The sequence below is a fragment of the Aspergillus alliaceus genome (assembly GCF_009176365.1).
Source record: "Aspergillus alliaceus strain CBS 536.65 unplaced genomic scaffold BDW43scaffold_35, whole genome shotgun sequence".
In the NCBI taxonomy this organism is placed as follows: domain Eukaryota; kingdom Fungi; phylum Ascomycota; class Eurotiomycetes; order Eurotiales; family Aspergillaceae; genus Aspergillus; species Aspergillus alliaceus.
Window position 1 is genome coordinate 21,925 of NW_022474718.1, and position 19,003 is coordinate 40,927.

The 19,003-nt window shown below is 45.5% G+C and overlaps 7 protein-coding genes across 7 annotated transcripts; 4 read left to right on the top strand and 3 right to left on the bottom strand.

Moving 5' to 3' along the window:
* Positions 1-212: 212 nt before the first annotated feature.
* BDW43DRAFT_313085 (uncharacterized protein) lies at positions 213-1,282 on the top strand (the record flags this gene model as incomplete). The annotated part of the gene is made up of 2 exons (XM_032047504.1): positions 213-957; positions 1,026-1,282. The coding sequence occupies 2 exons, from the start codon at positions 213-215 to the stop codon at positions 1,280-1,282; spliced, it is 1,002 nt and encodes a 333-aa protein (XP_031898111.1).
* Positions 1,283-1,808: 526 nt separating this feature from the next.
* BDW43DRAFT_282701 (HET domain-containing protein) lies at positions 1,809-4,269 on the top strand. Its single transcript, XM_032042658.1, has 2 exons — positions 1,809-1,928; positions 1,990-4,269. The coding sequence occupies exons 1-2, from the start codon at positions 1,835-1,837 to the stop codon at positions 4,182-4,184; spliced, it is 2,289 nt and encodes a 762-aa protein (XP_031898112.1). The 5' UTR covers positions 1,809-1,834; the 3' UTR covers positions 4,185-4,269.
* A 361-nt stretch (positions 4,270-4,630) lies between these two features.
* On the top strand, positions 4,631-5,573 carry BDW43DRAFT_313087 (GNAT family N-acetyltransferase; the record flags this gene model as incomplete). Its single annotated transcript, XM_032047505.1, has 3 exons — positions 4,631-4,685; positions 4,759-5,162; positions 5,238-5,573. The coding sequence occupies 3 exons, from the start codon at positions 4,631-4,633 to the stop codon at positions 5,571-5,573; spliced, it is 795 nt and encodes a 264-aa protein (XP_031898113.1).
* A 1,802-nt stretch (positions 5,574-7,375) lies between these two features.
* On the bottom strand, positions 7,376-8,015 carry BDW43DRAFT_313088 (uncharacterized protein; the record flags this gene model as incomplete). The annotated part of the gene is made up of 2 exons (XM_032047506.1): positions 7,376-7,459; positions 7,521-8,015. 2 exons carry the CDS (start codon positions 8,013-8,015, stop codon positions 7,376-7,378), a joined length of 579 nt encoding a protein of 192 aa, XP_031898114.1.
* A 2,591-nt stretch (positions 8,016-10,606) lies between these two features.
* BDW43DRAFT_140883 (alpha/beta hydrolase) lies at positions 10,607-12,053 on the top strand. Its single transcript, XM_032038313.1, has 2 exons — positions 10,607-10,869; positions 10,946-12,053. Exons 1-2 carry the CDS (start codon positions 10,691-10,693, stop codon positions 11,934-11,936), a joined length of 1,170 nt encoding a protein of 389 aa, XP_031898115.1. The 5' UTR covers positions 10,607-10,690; the 3' UTR covers positions 11,937-12,053.
* A 1,045-nt stretch (positions 12,054-13,098) lies between these two features.
* On the bottom strand, positions 13,099-13,685 carry BDW43DRAFT_313091 (uncharacterized protein; the record flags this gene model as incomplete). Its single annotated transcript, XM_032047507.1, has 2 exons — positions 13,099-13,456; positions 13,510-13,685. The coding sequence occupies 2 exons, from the start codon at positions 13,683-13,685 to the stop codon at positions 13,099-13,101; spliced, it is 534 nt and encodes a 177-aa protein (XP_031898116.1).
* Positions 13,686-14,573: 888 nt separating this feature from the next.
* On the bottom strand, positions 14,574-15,088 carry BDW43DRAFT_313092 (putative endoglucanase; the record flags this gene model as incomplete). Its single annotated transcript, XM_032047508.1, has 2 exons — positions 14,574-14,951; positions 15,005-15,088. 2 exons carry the CDS (start codon positions 15,086-15,088, stop codon positions 14,574-14,576), a joined length of 462 nt encoding a protein of 153 aa, XP_031898117.1.
* Between the last annotated feature and the right edge of the window lie 3,915 nt (positions 15,089-19,003).

Below are 19,003 nucleotides of genomic sequence, written 5' to 3' on the forward strand. Positions count from 1 at the left end.
ATGAAGGTCTTCGGGTCCAGTCTCACGTTGATTAGGCAGTCCTTTTGCGTTTCACCATCGATCCTTCTTTGTTATTGTCTTGTATTGTGGGTCTACAGCCTATTCTTCTTATATTAGTTGCTTCTCAGCCCTCTCACTTGGCTACTGTTTCTCCGTCGCGCCAACCGGGTCGGACAGTACGTTGATTTGAATGCCCGACTTCTCAAGTTAGCATGCCAGAGGTATTAGAGTCCCCGGCCTTCAACCGCGAAGCTACTCTGGTGATCTTCCCCCTCCTGGCTATCGCGGCCTACAATGCCCTGGAGCTATTCTATTGGATCTTCTGCTTTTTCAGACACTACCGTGGCTGTTACTTCTGGAGCCTCATAGCGGCCACATGGGGGATCATCATCTTTGTTACAGCTGCAGTCCTTCGGTTGTTGGGAACTGGGCCCCCAGCTCTGGCAAAGATCACCTTTCCCTTAGGGGTTTTCTCCATGGCCACTGGTGGCATCATGGTACTCTACGCCCGACTGCATCTCGTTACAATCGACCGAACTCCTCGATATGTCCTCGTCTTCATCGTTGCCACCGCCTGTGTCCTCCATCTTCCTCTAACTATCTTAAAACTCATAAGAGAGTTCACCACAAGACCGGACTTGGATGCTTTCTGCCGTATATACGAGCACGTTGCCATAACCGGCTCATGCGCGCGCGAACTGATCATAGCAGGCATCTACCTTTGGGTTGTGCTCCAAAATCTGAAACCTATCCTGGATGCCCAAGGGTGTGCAGGCAACCGAGTGGTGAAAGAACTGATCGTCGTCAACATCATTCTGCTCCTATCAGATGTCTCCCTAGTGATCATTGATCACACTCACCTTCAAAATATCAAAATTGGCTACGGCCCTATGGCAGCCAGTATTAAGCTAAAGATGGAATTCGCCTTTCTCAACGAACTAGTTGAACTAGTTCAGAGTCTGCCACGTCTCAATCAGATTTCGACTCTTCGCCTCTCATCTCAAGATTACTTTTTTCCCACCTAGCGACCGAGATCATCTCCCCGACACCAGTCATTGTCCAGGTTCTGCGCATGCTAAATCCTACCATCGCTCTGTCACTGTCACCAGGGCAGTCCCATCTCCGCCACATGGGTTATGTGACCGCCTTCTGTTACAGCAGCCCTGAGCGTAGTATCACCGAAGCGAGCTCGAGCCGGGGCAGAATTGATCACCGCGAGAGGATGACGGTATTCTATCGCGTGTTTCGTCCTTGTTCCTTCATCGCCCCCTCAACACCCTGAATATCTTAATCGCCAAATTCGTTTTTAATTGTCTGTGAAGTACCCGTCTCGGGCTGTGCCCAGTACATACCTGCACTCCCCAGCATATCACGATATAGTGTCAATCGTCTCTGAAAATTATAAGACCGCTCCTTGAAAAAAAAGCATGATGCATTGAATCTATCATGCCCCTTCCCATGGCTCCATGACCCCGATGTATCGCTATTGCACTGGTTTCAAGAAGCCTATCATGTATCACCTCCAATAATCTAATGGTTCGAAACAGACGTACGGTAACTCTCACCAAACGACATGTTTCTATGTAGCATATGTACACACTACAAGAGTAGCTATGTATATTGTATCGAGCATAATGATTAAAGTTGTTCAGTGGACCTCTTAAGAGGCGTTGCATTGCCACAGTGCAATTAGCCAATGGAGAAGAATCAATCAGCGCTTAACCCTATTGTCACTAGTAACGTATCGATATCCTCGAAGAAGCCCGCCAACGCCGTTCGATCGTGAATCCCCATCGTCTATGTCTATACATAACCTCCCTGCCTTGATAAACTAATGTCTTCGATAGCTGCACTCTCGTTATCGTCAAGATCATTAATAGCATCCTCAACCGAAAATGACAGAGTCAGTACAAGCTCTAACATACATAGTGAGTGTATTTCATGAGATTTTGAGACTGGCCCCCGCTTACATGAAGAATATATGAGAAGTTCAAAATTCGACAACGCATGACTTGTGCTTTCTGTGTCGTCGCATCGATTTTCAATATGTTGGCTTTCATGATTCTCCAGAATACTCAAGTGATAACTTCTTTTTTCAGAGGGAGTTTCCTACGTTGCTGAGTAATTCCAAGAACTGTGCTTTCTGCAGGAAGATCGTCAATCTCATCACAGATTGGTTTGCTGAAAACCAAGGAGAACGAACAGAAAGTTTCGATATCTCCAGGTCACATGTAGATGTATCGCTTGAAACGGATTGGCATACAGTTGTGGGAGAGGAGAAGGAAGGTTGTGCCGAAGATAAAGCACATTCGGCTCGGATTAGAATTAGCTGTTCCATTCCGCGGTTTCGAACTGATAATGAAAATGGACAGTCGCAGTTTCTAACCTTTTATTTTCAAGGATATGGAGGACCATCGGATGATCCATCTCAAGTCTCGGGCGTCGGTTGCGTCACGGCTGATAATCAGGCTCGCCCGTACACTGGACGCCAAAGGCCTCTGGTAGCGAATATGGCGCTCTTTGAGCGATGGAAAAAATTGTGTCAACAAGAGCATGGAGGAAAATGCTCGCAAATCTTCAAGGGAACTCCGAATATCCAACCCCGAGTTATTGATGTTGAAAGGAGATGCTTGACCTTTGCCGACGGTGATGCTCAATGGGTCTGTCTAAGCTACGTTTGGGGAAAGGCAAAAACCCTCAGGCTTCTAAAAGAGAATATCGAGGCCTTCTCCATGCCAGGCTCTCTTGCACCGGAAGTCCTTCCGAACATTATTGAAGACGCTCTACAAGTTACCAAGGGCCTTGGGGAGCGATATCTTTGGGTTGACAGCCTTTGCATAGTACAGGACGACGACCAAGATAAGGCCAAGTTCATCTCACGAATGGACTCGATATACACCTTAGCAACAGTCGTCATTATCTCTTCGACCTGCACGGATGCCAACACCCGCCTCCCGGGAGTTAAACCTGGTTCTCGAAGTCAGGAGCAAGAACCATTTAGGATTCGCGATGTTACATTGGTTCAGTCTCTTGACCCTGTTCTGGGTGTAAAGGTTGATCTCCGTACAGGGCGCGCCGTTGGTTATTTGGGGGAGACGGTATGGGACACTCGAGCCTGGACTCTGCAGGAGAGATTTCTCGCTTCTAGATCACTTGTTTTCACCGCAGAACAGGTATTCTGGGAATGTGAAGAGGCATTCTGGTGCGAGGACAGCTTTCGTGAAATTCCCAGCATCTCTCCGGATCCCCACCGGACGAGTCTTTGTGGAGGGGAGCTGAACCTCTCGTGGAATTCTGATATCGTCACACTCGACCACTTCTACCGTGTTCTTCTCGAGGACTACTCTGGTCGGTCATTGTCGTTTGATAGCGACGGATTGAATGCATTTCTAGGCATTATAGGAGCCTTGGAAAGGTCAATGGGAATGACGTTCTTCTGGGGTATGCCGACTGCGTTCCTGGAATCTGCTCTTGCCTGGGGCCACCGAAGCCATAAGTTGAGACGGAGACGTGGTGTTCAGACATTGTCTCAAAACAAGGATCAGTTTCCCAGCTGGTCATGGGTTGGTTGGACTAGCGACGGACAGACAAAGCTCGCCAACCAAAACTTGACAATGGAAGCTCTGGGTCTCAGGTTCTATCGTGTCTCTGAAGACGGGACAACTATGATGGAAATGAAGCAATCTGCAAAGTTCAACCGTGAGGTCGATCTGCTCGTTGAAGATTCCGGCCTACCTGATCGTTCATCTAGACCTTCCAGTGTTTCCCTTGAAGACTTACCAAGAGATCCGTCTATTAGCTTATCATCGTTACTCTGTTTCTGGACAGCCTCCGCTCGTCTCACCGTAACAAGCCGCCAGACAGTCGACGATTCTATGTCTAGTGATCCCGACACCTCGACCTGGGAAGTCACCCTGTCCCAGCGACCCGGTAGCACCCTCCAAGTCTCCTGGTCCCACATTGCTCCATCTTTAAAGGAGGGCGATACCGTGGAACTGATCGCAGTTGCCCAAAATAGAGGTAGCTGGGATTCTGGCCATATTGCCAATGGAGCCATAGGGGTCATGTTCACCTCTCGAGACACACATGGAGTCATCGCGATCCGTGAAGGATTTGCGTGGATTGCAATTCGGGACTGGACGGCATTACAAGATCGCGAGTGGAAGTTGATTGTACTAGGGTGAAGCGGTCATAACACCTCCTTATTACATATGAGACCCGTGGATCTTGAACAGGCTTCTGCAAGTTAATCATCTTTATAAAGTACCAAATGTAGTGTTCGATATCCATGGAGTGAAGAAAACATATTCTAGTACTAAGTGACTGCGGGCGGCCAGATATTGTGGATTTGTCATAAGGGATCGCGTCTAATGTTACTTTGCTTGTAGTCGAAATAGCATTGATATTTAGGCAAATGAAAGAAGTCTTGATATGTCATGTGTGATTCATCTAACTGTCAGTGATGATGGCGTCAGAATCATGTCAGGGCTACCTAAAAGTTCTTTAGAGAAACGCCTAATCACCAAAATAACTGTAAAGATAGCGAACTAAAACCAGAACTCATCTTGAGAACGCGTAAACGACCACTAAAGCACCACTATATATCCAACAAACGCTGCTTGATTCGATCATGGCATTGAGAAGAGACAGCCTCGATCTGTCGATAGGAAAGCTCTCAGGCAAAGGTATTATCAATTCCCTATCCCGAGTATCTTACATCTTGTCAAGTACTAGAAGGGAAGCTCACTCATCTTTTAGACCCTAAGGCAATTACCTCCGCTGGTTGTACGATTGCTCGCGCCTTTTCCGCGGATCCCCTGGTGCACTGGCTGCGACTGGATACCCCATCCTGGAGCGAACTACGACCCGACACGCTTGCCTTTCAGGCATGGCGGATGCGGGTTGCCATGCTGGGAGGTCGTGTGTACTACACGGATAATATTGGAAGCCTACAGTGTCAGCTCTTGCAGAGATCACCCCGGGACAATATGCGGACTATGGGACCCACACTAGGACACTTGCTCGGTAACCCGGGTGGCGTTGCTATTCTTCACCCATCCGACAGGAAAAAGAGAAAGTGGCTCTCGTACTATTTGGGATTTTTCAGTCTGTTAAAAGAGTATAGACGCAACCCGTTGCCAACTAATACGCCGTTGCAGGATGTAAGTTGCGAGTTTTTAATCACAATCTCATGCAAGCTCAGAATTTTACCATTCACTAACTGCTCGCGTACACAGCGGCGGTGGGATACTTCCTCTCGAGTCCATGAGGAGTCGCTCCGGCTTGTTAGGGGCATTCTTCCTCGGCGACAAAAGTTTTGGTACATTGAAGTTCTGGCTATTGATCCATTGCTGCAGCGTCAGGGTCTGGGCAGACGGATGATGGTAGAGATAATTCGACTGACTGGTGACGAACCGCTGGTTCTTGAATGTACTTGGAAGGAAAATATCAATTTCTACATGGCATTGGGTTTTGAGGTGATTGAAACTGTGACCCTAACAGACACGGTGTGTGACTGTGTGGATGCTGCTAGGTATTGGGTCATGCTCCGCAATTCCGGTAAAGGTATCTAGTTCCTTATGACGGACTTTTTCATCTTGCTGGGGCATAGATAGTTATATACCTTATGAGGGATAACCTCAGCGAATATTTAACCTTCCTATACCATGGAGACGTTTCGTACAGAGCTCTGAAGGTACTCTCAAGATGTAGCTGAGCTTAGCTCCAATTTCTAGCATTACTAAATCAAGTCAGGTGCGGGGGATCCCAGAAAATTGGCGTCGGATAGAGCAAGACAACGGACGAAGAAACCCAAGCAAAAGTACTTCCCCTCAAACTAGGCGAAAAGGCAGATTCTGCCTCGCCTCGAAGCTAATAATGTTGAGTGTTGGCCAACGTACGAAAATCAAGAGCATTTTGCTGCTCTTTGCTGACAAAGTTTCTAATCCTTGCGTTGGGTAGAGGTCCTGCTCCACTCTTCTGCTTAAATACTTATAAGCCCTGTTACATCTCTAAATAAAGGACTACATTAGCGTCTTACGGAGAATTTGTTCCGTGTTCTGACTGCTGCCTACCTAATGAAAAGGGCAGCTTGGTGCTTACCACCGGGGCCCTCCGAGGCTGAACCCTCTACTCCGCAAGCACTTGAGCATAACCTCTGTTGGTCTCTTTGTTCTTAGCATTTGATGCGTTTGCTCTTTGCCCCGAATTCTTGGCTTGGCTCTGCGGCCCAAGTTCAGGGATTGGTCCGTCCCTTCTAGCCCTAACCTGACGCATAGATGGCAGCTCAGGTCAAAGTGCATGAGGATCCGAGGCCTTCACTAAATGCCAGTGATAGTGGATCCACACCGTTTGAATGACCAATTACACGATAAAAAAGGACAAGAAAAGTTGGCACCTGATAATGAACCAAGGCTTTCTCAAAATATCATTGAGAAACAATGTAGCTGTCTTGCACTGCCTCTCAAATATGTGGTATCTTCTTTGAATACGTATCGGGTTTTCTAGACAGCTCAAGAACTTTTTCCGTTTTAGAGTTTACCACTCACTGCTTTTGATTCACTGGTAAGACGTGAACACGCCCTGAGAGCCCTGAACTGATCACTGAGTAGGGGTGAGCAGAGGGTGAGTAGCTTGAGTACGCTAACCTCAATAAAATGTGCCATGCTAGAGTTGCACTAAGGTCTATTTTCACCTGTAGCGCTTTTGACCGTCACAAGCCTTTTGCCCACTTAAAAGGATGGGGTCATCAATAAAATGGGGAATCGTGGTTCATATTTCTTCTGCTCTAGCCTGTTAACTTAGCTGGACTAAAGGAGATATTCCAGGATCCAAATACGTAGCTGCCAAAGAATATAGTAAGTAGCTTATATCACACGTAGAGAATAATACTCTCAAAGCTATGTTTTGACAAGTATATTAAGATAACGGTGTTCGAAAGCTTTAACCTTAGATATATCTATAAAGATCAAGACACAGAATTCTTTTTGAGTAAGGGGATCAAACCTGGAGTCGCTTGAGCTTTCGTAGAGGATATTCACGACTAGACTGAGAACACGAAGAAAGCAATATCTATTCTCGAAATGGTTTAGAAACAAACGTGTCAGCGTTAGATGGGGCTCTCCCGCGTTTTCTTAGCTTCGGTTGTATGCCTTTGTTATGATATAGAGAAACAATGCCCCTCTTCCGTAATAATTTTTAGTGTGTAATATATATATAGAATCAGTATGGTGTTTGTCACTGATTGAATAGCGATTCGGCTTGATGACCGTACAAGATACCCTAACCCGGGTGCCCCTAGCTGTCGAATCACGCCGCTTTGACACCGCTCTACCTCCTTCGACGGAACAATATAACCCTAACCTGACCCCCCCCCCTAAGGACGACGCACTTCCTCTTCTCTTTTCCTCCCTCCACCCATCCCAACCAGTGCACTGCCCTCCGGCGAAGGATACCCGTTCTGAAGAAAATCCAATACGCGAGCGACGGTCAGGAAAGTATCCGTCAATATTGACCCAAACTATCGCATGCCTATATCGTTCGTCTGTGTCATTTTCCTGGAAGGCCCCTAAAGCAAACGGTTGACACAACGCACCTATATCCCTCCCTTGCCAGACAGTGGTCGCGTAGTTGTCGTTGACTAGCTCTCTAGCAGTGTGGATATCTTTAGAGAGCAAATCTTCAATAGAATCCTCTACGCCAAGCCGAGGAGATAGGGTTACGGCGGGTGTGGTACCGCCATGGGCTAGCATAGGCCGCAGCAAGCCTGTGTCGAGGCTCTTAGCCAGCTGCCGTAATTCTTCATCATCAGAACACCGCTCCACGTTCTCTGCTAGGTTGACTTGTCCTTGCAGCGGTAGGTATTTGAGAAATATCCTCAAAGAGCTTTCGCTATCATCTTCAAGGTGGAGTGGTTGATATTGATCAAGCTTCATATCCAGAGACTTTTTGGCCTCGGTGAAAGTAGGAAAGACGTTTGAGGATACCGCAGGGCTTAGGCTCCCTCGTGACGACATCTTGGTCAATCGTAATACAGTAGAATGAGAGCGAGATTTGGTGGAAAGGGATCTAGAACAAAGTTGGTTCGTCATGTTAGCTAGTGGACTATAAGTGGAGACGAAGGTGGAACGTTTACTGGTAGCGATAAAAGGACCCGGGAACCCACGTCTCCCCGTCGAATACTAAAAGACCCCAGCAGGGTGCGTGGGCCCTGAGTCTCAAGGAGACACTTTTTGCGCTCCAGGAAATATAGACCCGTATGAAAAACAATGAAAAGGAACTGTTATTTCTTGAAGGGGCGGTGAAGTCAAGTGCGCTTAATATCCTACGCAAAATCCATGCATCATGTGCATATATGAAATATAGAGATGAATTTAGACTGGCGCGACTAGATTCCCCCCCGAAGTCTAGTTCTCTACTTCAAAGCTTCTTCTCGCATCACTATCGTCCTGACTGATTGCCTAATAACCGCCTCTTGCTAATTCACTTGAGATGCATCGTCGCTGGATGCCGATATCTCCCCTAAGTCTGTGGCATACTCCGCTCATTGCGACGTTGCTTGACTTCCTCTAGCAAAGTATAGTTCATTAGCTTCTTGCTCGTCATCCTCAGCATCGTCCTGCTCGGATTCACGTTTTGAAGGGTTGGGTTACGCCTCTTGGACATTATCTAGAAGTCCTACACCTTCGGTCAATCCTAGAGCGTTAAGCCCCACTCTCGGTGCATACTTGGCCGTAGAATTAACCGTTCGTTTTGCCAGACAAGATAGGCTATTCGACGACTAACAGCTTCAAAAAATTTCCGGACAGGATGCCTCAAAGCAATAGATGATATGCTTGTAAATCAAGAAACGGCTTTGCAGGAAGGATTTGCAGATAAACTGGGTTTGTGTAGTACTAAAAAGTTGGAAGCGCAAGTATCGGATATTTTTCAGAAAGCCGGATACGAGTGCTTACCCAACGCTTGGGGCACAACGCAACGGAGCTGAATGTCTCATAATAGAATTTCCGCCGTTGTGGATGATCGCTATGAGTGTCATCAAAAGCAGAAGGGACCAGCCACTGACAATCTGTGGCAAATATCTGAAAGCCCGCCAATAGTGGCGGAGGCCACGATGAGACTTTATGTTGACTGTATGGAATAGACACCACTCCGATGCCGTGAAAGCAGTCCTGACTATCGGTAGAATATTTCAGCCAAGTTCATCCAGTCCACCCATTTCTGGAATGATTAAATTTGTATAGAGGATATTAAGCCCCTGGTTAGTTGTAGACTTTGCGGAAGACGTCTAATGGTCTGCGTTTTATCATACTGTCCTGGCTTTGGATTACCAGTATCACGATGGCGCTGCCTTTGGACCAGGAAAAGGGGCTAGCTGGAAGTTTTACCAGTTGGCCTTGGGATCTGCCTCTGGAATCTTTGCCGGAGGTGAAAACTTTGCTGGATGACAGGTATGTTCATTTGCAGCCGGCTGGTCTTAAAGGAGCAGCCGGCTAATGAAACTATAGGGGACAACTGCAATGATACGTGGCATTCATATGTCATACGACGCAAACCTGATAAATCCAGGAAATATTCGCGCTCAACTTTTCATACATAGGCTAAATTTCAGCTGAGGTTTCAGGGTGGGTAGCGCAGTGTCCGTATCAACCGGTCGCGTTCTTGATGCAGATATCCACTTTGATTATTGGTATTCCTCAAGCAGAACACCTCTTTGCGAAATCCTCCCGACTGATGGTCTTTATCATACCTTAGGACCGACATTTTTCACCCCTGGAATATACGTCTTTCTCGGCCAGCTCATCGTTCTTCTGGGCCCAGAAATTTCCATCCTTCGCCCAAGCTGGTACCTCTAGATATTCTGTGCAGGCGATATTATCTCGCTGGCTGTGCAGGCGGTGGGTGGTGGTATGGCCTCTTCAGCAGCAAACGAGGTGAACGGAGATACAGCGCCAGGCACAAACACAATGGTGGCCGGTATTGTATTTCAAATGGCGGCAATGACAGTATCCGAATCGACTTTCTCGCTCGGCACTGGCGACGACATTTTCCATTGTATGCATCTATATGTGAAGCATCTACCGTACCACTGAATTACTTGAAGGCTGATCAGGATATCTAATCACCAGGGAGTGGTTCTCCATTGGCCTTGTGGGATACCTATGGTCGTTGCCGTTGCTGTGTTCAACATCTTCCATCCCCATTGGTGCCTGCCTAGTCAAAAGGAGAGCAATAAAGCGGAGTCGTGGTTTTCTTTGAATTGTCGCAGCCAGAATGATGATATATGTCCGAGCATACTGTTTAGCTAGGATTTGCGGAGTATGGCTTCGGATACCACCGTACCTCTTCATTCTTATTTTTTGTATATCACATTCTTTTTCTCTTCTTTTCTATTAGCCTGTTTTCCTAGTTTCACTCTAGACGGAACTTTCAAAGGTCTCAAAATACGTATCAAAGAAGGCTGACGAAACCTTGCATGATCGGCATGATCCTTGACTCGCATCCCGGAAAAACCGGCTTTCATTTGAAACGGCACGGAGTCGGTCCCATGTCTCAACTCCCCGAAACATGGATCCCGAACAACCGTCCACTTCCCGTGTCTTATTCCCTTTAAACATTTAATAGATGTTCAAGTGTACTCTAGAGTGCACCACTACCCAGTCCTCAGGGCCAGAAACCACGAGCTACAGCCATGGGCATCCCAGAGCCTAACCCTCCCCCTCCCATCACTACCAGGGACATTATAGCTGTAACAACATTTCTACTCATCCAAGCACCCTGGACAATCCTCCGAACAACCCTAACCCATCTCACGCAAATACCCAACCGCCCACCACTCTTAAAAGATCTCACCCGATCTCTCATCCGCAAGTAAACACAACCCCCACCCTTCCCTCTCCCTCCTTCTTCCGCCCAACACAAAAAGTCAGAATTCTAACAACAATAGTGCCTTCAAATCTCTCCCCCTCTCAATCCACAACACCTCCCTAAACAACTACAAACCAGGCTCTCAGACTCTCTCCTCACCCCGATACACCCACCTGAAAGTCCACCTCTTCCACCCCATTCACCGACCCCCCTTCACAGCCTACTGGATCACCCGCGGCCTGTCTACCCAACTCCCCCCCAACAAAGCAGACATAGTAATCTACCACATGCGCGGAAGCGGCTACGCCCTCGGCCACCCAGCAGCCCACCTCCCCGCCCTCCTCTTCCTCGCCGAGATCCTAGAAAAGAGGGGTCTAAAACCTGCCATCTTCTCTCTGGACTATACACTCGCCCAGAACGCACCCTTCCCGAAACAAATCGATGAGGCGCTCGCAGCATATGGATACCTCCTTGAAGAGGAGGGGATAGATCCTGAAAGGATATGCCTGATGGGTGAATCTGCGGGGGGGCATCTTGCTTTGGCTTTTTTGGTTGCGCTTTCTCTTAGTCATTCTGGGGTTGGGGCTAAATATCCGCGTCCGGGCTCGGCGGTTTTGCTTAGTCCATGGATTGATCTTTTGCTTGAGTCCCCGCGGACCAGGGATCTCGAGAAGAGGGATTATATGTCTGGGTCTTTTTTACGGGAGAGCGGGGAGAGGGTTCTATCTTCTGATACTGATATGAGACTTCGGGGGCTTTTTGGGAATTTTAGGACTTCGTCTACTCGTCGTGGAGGGTGGGAGGCCATTCTTCCTACTAGGATTTGGGTTTCTGCTGGTGCAGATGAGATCTTTGCAGATGATATTGTTGGGTTTGTTGAGCGGGCGAGGGGTGAAGGGGTTGCGGTTGAGTTGGAGGTTCAGGGAGGGAAGTGTCATTGTTGGCAGAGTGGAGAGGCGCTTTTGTGTCAGAGGAAGGTTTTGGGGATGGCGATGGATGAGGATGGGGTGGAGGGGATGATGCCTGGGCTTGTGGGGGTGGCGGGTGCTGTTGCTGGATTTCGGGTATAGAGTATAAATTACGTTTTAAGAGGTGTATTGTGGCTTTTTGATTTCTAGATTGCATTGTTTTATATACCTTTTGAGATAGATGAGCTTAAAATTATTTATTCAACATCCAAACCGCGGTGCTTGCAAGAATATATACTTCCGTGGTCCAGATTTCTCCCAACCCTCTGTAAAACCTGCACCGCGAACCCCATATCACTGGGTATCACGCCAGTCGAGTCGACCGCTGCAAGAATGTTAGCATAGTACGGTACTAGATGTAGCATTTGTGCACGCACTGAGTTTCCCGATTCTGAGCCTATCTATATGGGCTGGCCTGAAGTGCTTGCAAAAGCCTACAAGCACCCGTCTGATGATGGCCATCAGGCTAAATATGTCCGGATGGTGGCATTTGAGGATCAACTGTGTCTGGTGTTTGAAAATAAGAGTGGAAAGGGATGGCTATCTGTATCGGGAGACATATGGATACTACATAATAGCAGTAGTCTATAGCTCAGGCATATTGGGAGAAGCCCAGATAAATAGGTCCATTCAGCCCTTCATTTCTGGAAGACGTGATTTGTTATAGTTATATACGACAAGCCTATAAATACTTTGAAAAAAAATAGAGAGGTTCAAGGAGTGCACGTAGAAGAAATCTAGCTTTAGTTGCTTGGTAGGGTTTTGCGCAGTTGCGGTCCAGAAGACTACCACATATTAGGTTCTAATATTTACTTCCAAATGTTATTACGTCGTATAACTCCCTTGCTGTGTTGATCAATTCGACAAGTTTGTCTGTCAATTGCGATCCAGACACGCGCCATTGACTGCAATATTGGATGACCTCTTCACCAGCCCGGTTTAACAGGCCATCTCGGAATTTATCGTTATCCGAGTAATGGGTAGACGAGGCAACCGTTCTGTCAGAACACATCTGCTTCATGATTTCAATTAGAGTCTTGTCTCCGGCGATTCCGATCTCGTCTTGCTAAAGTTTCTCTGAGCGAATATTTGGTCGGTATCTCCCTATCTGGCTCTTTCAGCTTATCCTTCGGGGATTGCATGTACATGCCCGCTTATTGTATCAACTGTGTTTGGAGCACACCGATAATTCTATTACTAATAATATAACACCCAAACCATAGTACCAAAGGCCAGTAGTAAAGAAATATCTATTTCAACCCAATCAGACCTCGTGCTTTGGAGACAAAATAGTCTTTGCCCTTGGCCATGGCTGCCGTCTTCCCCAAGGCACCATGTCAAATATTTGGTCAGTTCCGTTAGTAGAACCTACTGGGACAATCATTATCACCTTGCCATCCTGAGAATAAGTTTTCCGCTTTCCTCGTCCCAAAATGTCGACCTCCAAGGATCTACTCCTATTTTTCATGAAGAGACGGGCAGGATAGGCAGTGATATCACCAACCGGCCCTGCGCCACCAATGACCACATATTTAGAGGCAGAGAGCTGTTGCTGCGCAGCTTCGATCGTATTCCAGAGATCTTGGCCACCTGTGGCCTTAAAGGGCGCGAGGTTACTACCCCTGGCAATAGAGCAGCCGTGGTGCTTCCAGACGCAATGAGGAGGTAGTCATACGTGATGGTTCCCTTCCCTGAGACCATCACCGATTTAGATTCTGGGTCGGTTGCCGTTGCTGATCCGAGGACCAACTCAAAGGAACCGGGTGGTGCATTTTCGGATGCCTTTTCGATAAGAAGATACTGCGCTGATCGGAACGCTATGGGCTTAGCAAGTATACGGGCGGCGGCCATACTGAAGAAGAACTGGCTCGATGGGTTGATCAACACTATCCGAATGTTGGGATAGCTTTCAGTAGTGCCTGGCCGAGCCCAATGCCCGCCTAAGATGCGCCAACAATAACAATTTGGGTTTCAAAGACATGGTGAGAAGTATCTAGTATAACGAAAGAAAAAAAAAAAAATCGGACGGCTTGGAAAGACCAGCGTCATATGCACTGGCCGATACATAGATATACACATACTATTTTCCATAGTTACTTGGACCAAATTCGCAAGCAGTCAGCCGTAACGCTGCAGCGACCATGCCTATACAAAGTAGTTACATAAAGTAATCATTATAAATGCTCCTCGACCATCGTTTAGGGTTAAGCTTTTTGGGTAGCCTGATTAGGAAGTTTGATACTGTGCTTAGAAATGCTTAGCAATGGTCCTACAAAAAGCTGTCTTGCGTTTAATCTCTCCTGTGATTTTCAATCATTAAAGAAAGGTACTATTATTATCAATAATTTTGCTCAACAATCTCAGGTGAGGACGAGATCTTACCATAGGTTGTGTTGTCCTCCATAGCCTGATGTGCTTTTTCAATTTGATCCATTGTGAAGTCTTCCCCAATTTGAATTTTCAATGAACCAGCAACGGTTTTGGTAGCCATCTCACTCAAAGGCGCCCCATAAAATCAGCGGAACTACTAGAGTCTGATATGAGACATACAACAGCGAGAATATACTCCACGGGGTCGATCTATTGTAATATCCACTGATTACCTATTATACTAGCCATGTACTCAATGCCTCCTTCACGCGTGCGGTGTAAGGAATCTAGGAGGGTATGAAAATCAAACTCCAGCACCTTCAGCTACCACTGCCGCCTGATGTGAGTTCATCGGGTGTTATCCTCAATCTAGCCATAGCAGACACACGTCTCCCAGTCAGACGTGGCTTGACCAGGGCAAGCGACCGGCTCGAAATTCACGACGGGGTTGTCGCCAAATACTTCGGTCTTCGCCATGATGTCAAAGTGATAGCTGTACCCGTAGCTATTTGTCGCACCGACCTGCGGACACCACTGTTGATTGCCATTATACGGGCAGAGGTTGGTGGTCATGACAATGATACTTTTGCCGGCCACTCCACCCGTCCCGCAACCAGTGCAAGGAGGGTTGCCCGTCGAGGTTAGGTTGTAGCATTTGCCACATCCTGCGCCGCACCAGGACGCACCGCCAGTATCAAATAGGGCTTGTGAGCCTGCAGCTGTGTAGACACCGCTGCTTATGCCTAGCTACATACCCTATCGGTCATCAAGCTTTCAAGAAGGCAGCGGTTTTTGCCTACCTGCCAGGGATAAGCACCGGAGGAAGTACCACACCCGCAGGCACCTTCTTGACCATCATAGTATCGCTGCTCCTCATTTAGCATGGTTCACATGTCCAGGAGAGGAAATACTACAGTTGTTGTGGCAAGATATGCAGCAACCGAAGTCACCCGTAACAGACCCGCTAGGATTGATATAACCTTCATGATGCTCAACCTCAGGAATGCCCACACTTAGGAGTTAACTGACGGGTGTGCAAGCCTTTTATTTTGATTTGATACGGTTAAAATCAAGTCAATCTTTCAGCTATATCGGCCCGCCGGTCCGGTCATAGATAATTACCCCTGCATTCTCTACAAAACACGGATCCCCGAATGGTACGGAGGAAGGTGTCCGTTTCTTAATCTCATTCAGACTGCGGAAGTAACCGTGTCGAATTCGCCAAGGGGAAATATCTTGTGCCCCAAATGGAACAGGACAGGCCTCCTAAAATGCCTTCGGAGCAGCTACATGCGAAGTCTATTCTCGTTTCGATATCTCCCATGCCGGAAGACTGCCGGAAGGTAGGAGAGCCAAAACTTCTTCAAAGTCTTTCCTCAGGTAGCAAATACCATCAGTTAATTATTTCTTAGCAAGTGCCCACGGGCTTAGATTAACGTTCAGTGGTTTCTCATGCAAGGGCAATTAAGGGTAGCTTGGAGGCTAGAAGCACTAAAAGTAATATCCTCTCCCCCCCCCTCCGTCTGTTGACGCACTGCACCGAGTCTACCCGACTACCGGATTTTCCTCCGCAGGGTTGACGACTATATCTAACCTAAGCTGAAGTGTCTGGTTGGTTTTCAGCGCAGCTTACTGATCACAATCTTTTAAATGCCCCCGTTTGATAGCAAGGTTACGTACATGTAGAGAGAGTACATTCAACTCGCGGCTGAGCATTAACGTCCACCAAAGCAGGAAGTATGAGGAACCGCATTCACGCTGCGTCGCCGCCAAATGGCGCTATACAAAATGCTGCGATCTAATCACATGTGGAGATATTGCAATAAAATTTTCCACACCAGGCTCCATAAAACGAAGGCAACACGCCAGCTTAAACCCAGGCGTGACAGCGTCCTGGGGAACACCGATGTATGGTGGATAGATATCGGTAACAGTAGCTCCGATCATCACCGCTAGAGAGTGGCCGCTATGTCCTTGATGGTCGCGTTGTGACCCTTGACGATGAACATTGTGGTGGCATGGGCCGCGTATACCAGGACACTTTAATTTAATTTAATTGTATTTTATTTTTATTTATTTATTTTTTCATACGCTGCCTCTTTGAACGAGGAGGTTTGGAGAATATTTGGCACCTATCATGATTGGTATGCATATGAGAAATGCAACGGCATCACTCGCAAGCGCCAATGCACTGCCTTATGTGGCATGTAGACTACCAATTGGAGGGAACCTATTATATCAGAGCTGTACTACTATTGGTTTGATTCGAATCGGAATGTAAGGGTTGACTGAAAGACCTGTATATACCCGCTTAGGCAGATATCGAAATATATCTAATAGGACAGGTGTGCCTCTTTCCTTTTCTCTTTATCTATATGAGCCTGACATCCCTCTTCCCCCTTTATTGAAAATAGTCTTTCTCTAAATAAAGGCTCTAATTGTCACTTAGTAACATTATTTGTCGTCCTAGAATATTGTTTGTTCCCCCACGTGTACTGTACCTGTGTAGCACTATTGCCAAACCCACAACCTCTCTATTATATTATATTATTGGTATTTCATTTTTATTTCATTTCCGGCTCCTGTTCAGTCAAAATCGACATGTCAACCAAATGACCAAAGCCTGATCACAGATAGTCTATATACCGTAGCTGACCGCCTGACGATCGATTTCTCCACCAACAACCAGGTAGAAAATGAAGGCATACAACCACATAGAAAAGACATTATATAGCGATCTCTTGATGTATTGAAATATAGATTATAAAGGAGATATCTAGTAATTTTAGTGATCCCGAGAGCGCTATAGGAGGCATATTTGTCTGTCTTGATAATTTACAGTAGGATAGGCCTCTTCAATAACTTCAGACACTAGAGTACTAATATCTTGCTGATTAAAGACTTTAGAAGACCTTAAGATAAGTCTTCTTTCTTTTTTAGTCTTCTGGAAGTTATCCTGGAGCTATAGATCTGTTATTTTAGTATATATCTTATTCTTTTTTTAGTGTTTCTTCTGCTTAGCTTCCTGTATTTTTAACTCTTTCTAATATATCTTTATTCTCTGATTACTTTTAATAGCCTATTACTTTACTTCTTTCTTCTGCTGCTTCCGCTGCTTCTCTATCTCTTTTAAAGTCTTTATATTTTCTATTATCTTTTTTTTTTTGTATTTAAAGTATCTGAGTCTTCTGGATCTTATTAAACAAATAAAACACTGTATTACTATTCTTAGAAACTTATAATTAAAACTATAAAGATTTTTTATACTGGTATTTTTTCTTCTTATACAGAAGAGCTCTTTTAAGATCCTGGCAGCGAAGTATTAGCAAGATATTCTCTATAAAGAGATAATATATTCTAGAAAATAATTTTCAAGTATTTTAATTATAAATCTCAGTAATATCTTACTTTAGAAATCTTTTAATTCTTTTTCAGTCTTCTGTATCTAGTACTGAGAGAAAGGAGTAGCTAGAAGAGAGCCTACTATCTTTTTTTTAATAAAGCACTTTAAAATAATTTCTGGATTCTATAGCTATAAACCAACTGATTTCCATACACTTTCAATATTTTTTTAAGATAAGACTCTTTCTTAACTTAGCCAGGATAGCCTAAAAAAGTTATGTTTTATAAGATGACTGAGACCTTGGCAATCGTGCAAATATACTTCTAATTCAGCACTGTAGGCCGAGTGAAAGAGGCCCAAAGATACCAATATCAAGCGGCTGTAGATAATAAGTTAAATGAGGCAGATACACTGCTAAAAGAATCCTATTTCTATTATAGAAATCTCCAGCGCCTTCCTTCCTTCTTCTTAGTCTCTCTATTAAAAATATCTTTTAACTATGCAAATCCTAGCTCATGATTAGTCCAATCAGAAGAGGAAGAAGCAAAGAAGCAGCGGTAATCTTCTGGATTAAAGTCTTGAAGCCAGGAGTCCTGTATCTTACTAGATACTGCCTGGTAAATTAGACCAGGTGATGAAGAGGTCCTATCTGTATAAATATAAGTAATTATAGTAACCCACTTCTGATTACTATCCTGGAGGCATTGTTTAAGGCCTTCTTATTTATATTTCTGCTTGAAAAAGATTTATTTATCTTTAGAAAGTACTTTAATAAGAAATTCTTTCTTATCTATATTATATATATCTTCAGGCCTGAGCTTGAATTTCTCTTTCTTTCTAGCTATAAGCTTAAAGTATAAGGTATATTTATATATAGAATCTGCCTGTTTTCTTGAAGAATTGATTCCAGTGGTACAGCGAGCAATAAGGTTATTATTATACTTCTTTAAAAAGTAGATGAACTACTACTTTCCAGACTGAATTCCAGTAATTCCTTGAGCCCAATTTCAAAGTATCTCATGTATAGTATAGAGCCCACGATCAGTAAGCTTCTCTATCTAGTTCAGAAGGGCTTTAGTCTGCTGGTTATTAAGTAATTACTGGTTTTTATATTACTCTTCTATAGATATCTGGACTCTGCGGTGATGTCTTGACAGCGTATTTCAATCAATACTGTTCTTCTTTGCAATTACAGTATAGTTAAGAGATCCTCCTGGCTCCGGTAATTCTATATCCGCCAGCGCCGCTTCAATAGGAGTTCATATTGAATGAGTTGTGGAGGTTTGAAATTCTACTCTAAATGTCAGTGTACAGTAAAATCGATCGTCAAGTGGTTCCGATCGTCAGGCGGTCAGCTACGGTATATATCACTCCACGATAGTATCTTTTGCTTGCTGGAAGAGGTCAATCTCCACTTTGAATTCCACGGAATTGACAACACCGAGAACTGCACCGA

Bases quoted from the DNA above. Each gene is read 5' to 3' on its own strand.
- BDW43DRAFT_282701 (XM_032042658.1), top strand. From the start codon at position 1,835: ATGTCTTCGATAGCTGCACTCTCGTTATCGTCAAGATCATTAATAGCA. The intron at 1,929-1,989 runs GTGAGTGTATTT...ATATATGAGAAG, and splicing joins TACAAGCTCTAACATACATA to TTCAAAATTCGACAACGCAT.
- BDW43DRAFT_140883 (XM_032038313.1), top strand. From the start codon at position 10,691: ATGGGCATCCCAGAGCCTAACCCTCCCCCTCCCATCACTACCAGGGAC. The intron at 10,870-10,945 runs GTAAACACAACC...TAACAACAATAG, and splicing joins ACCCGATCTCTCATCCGCAA to TGCCTTCAAATCTCTCCCCC.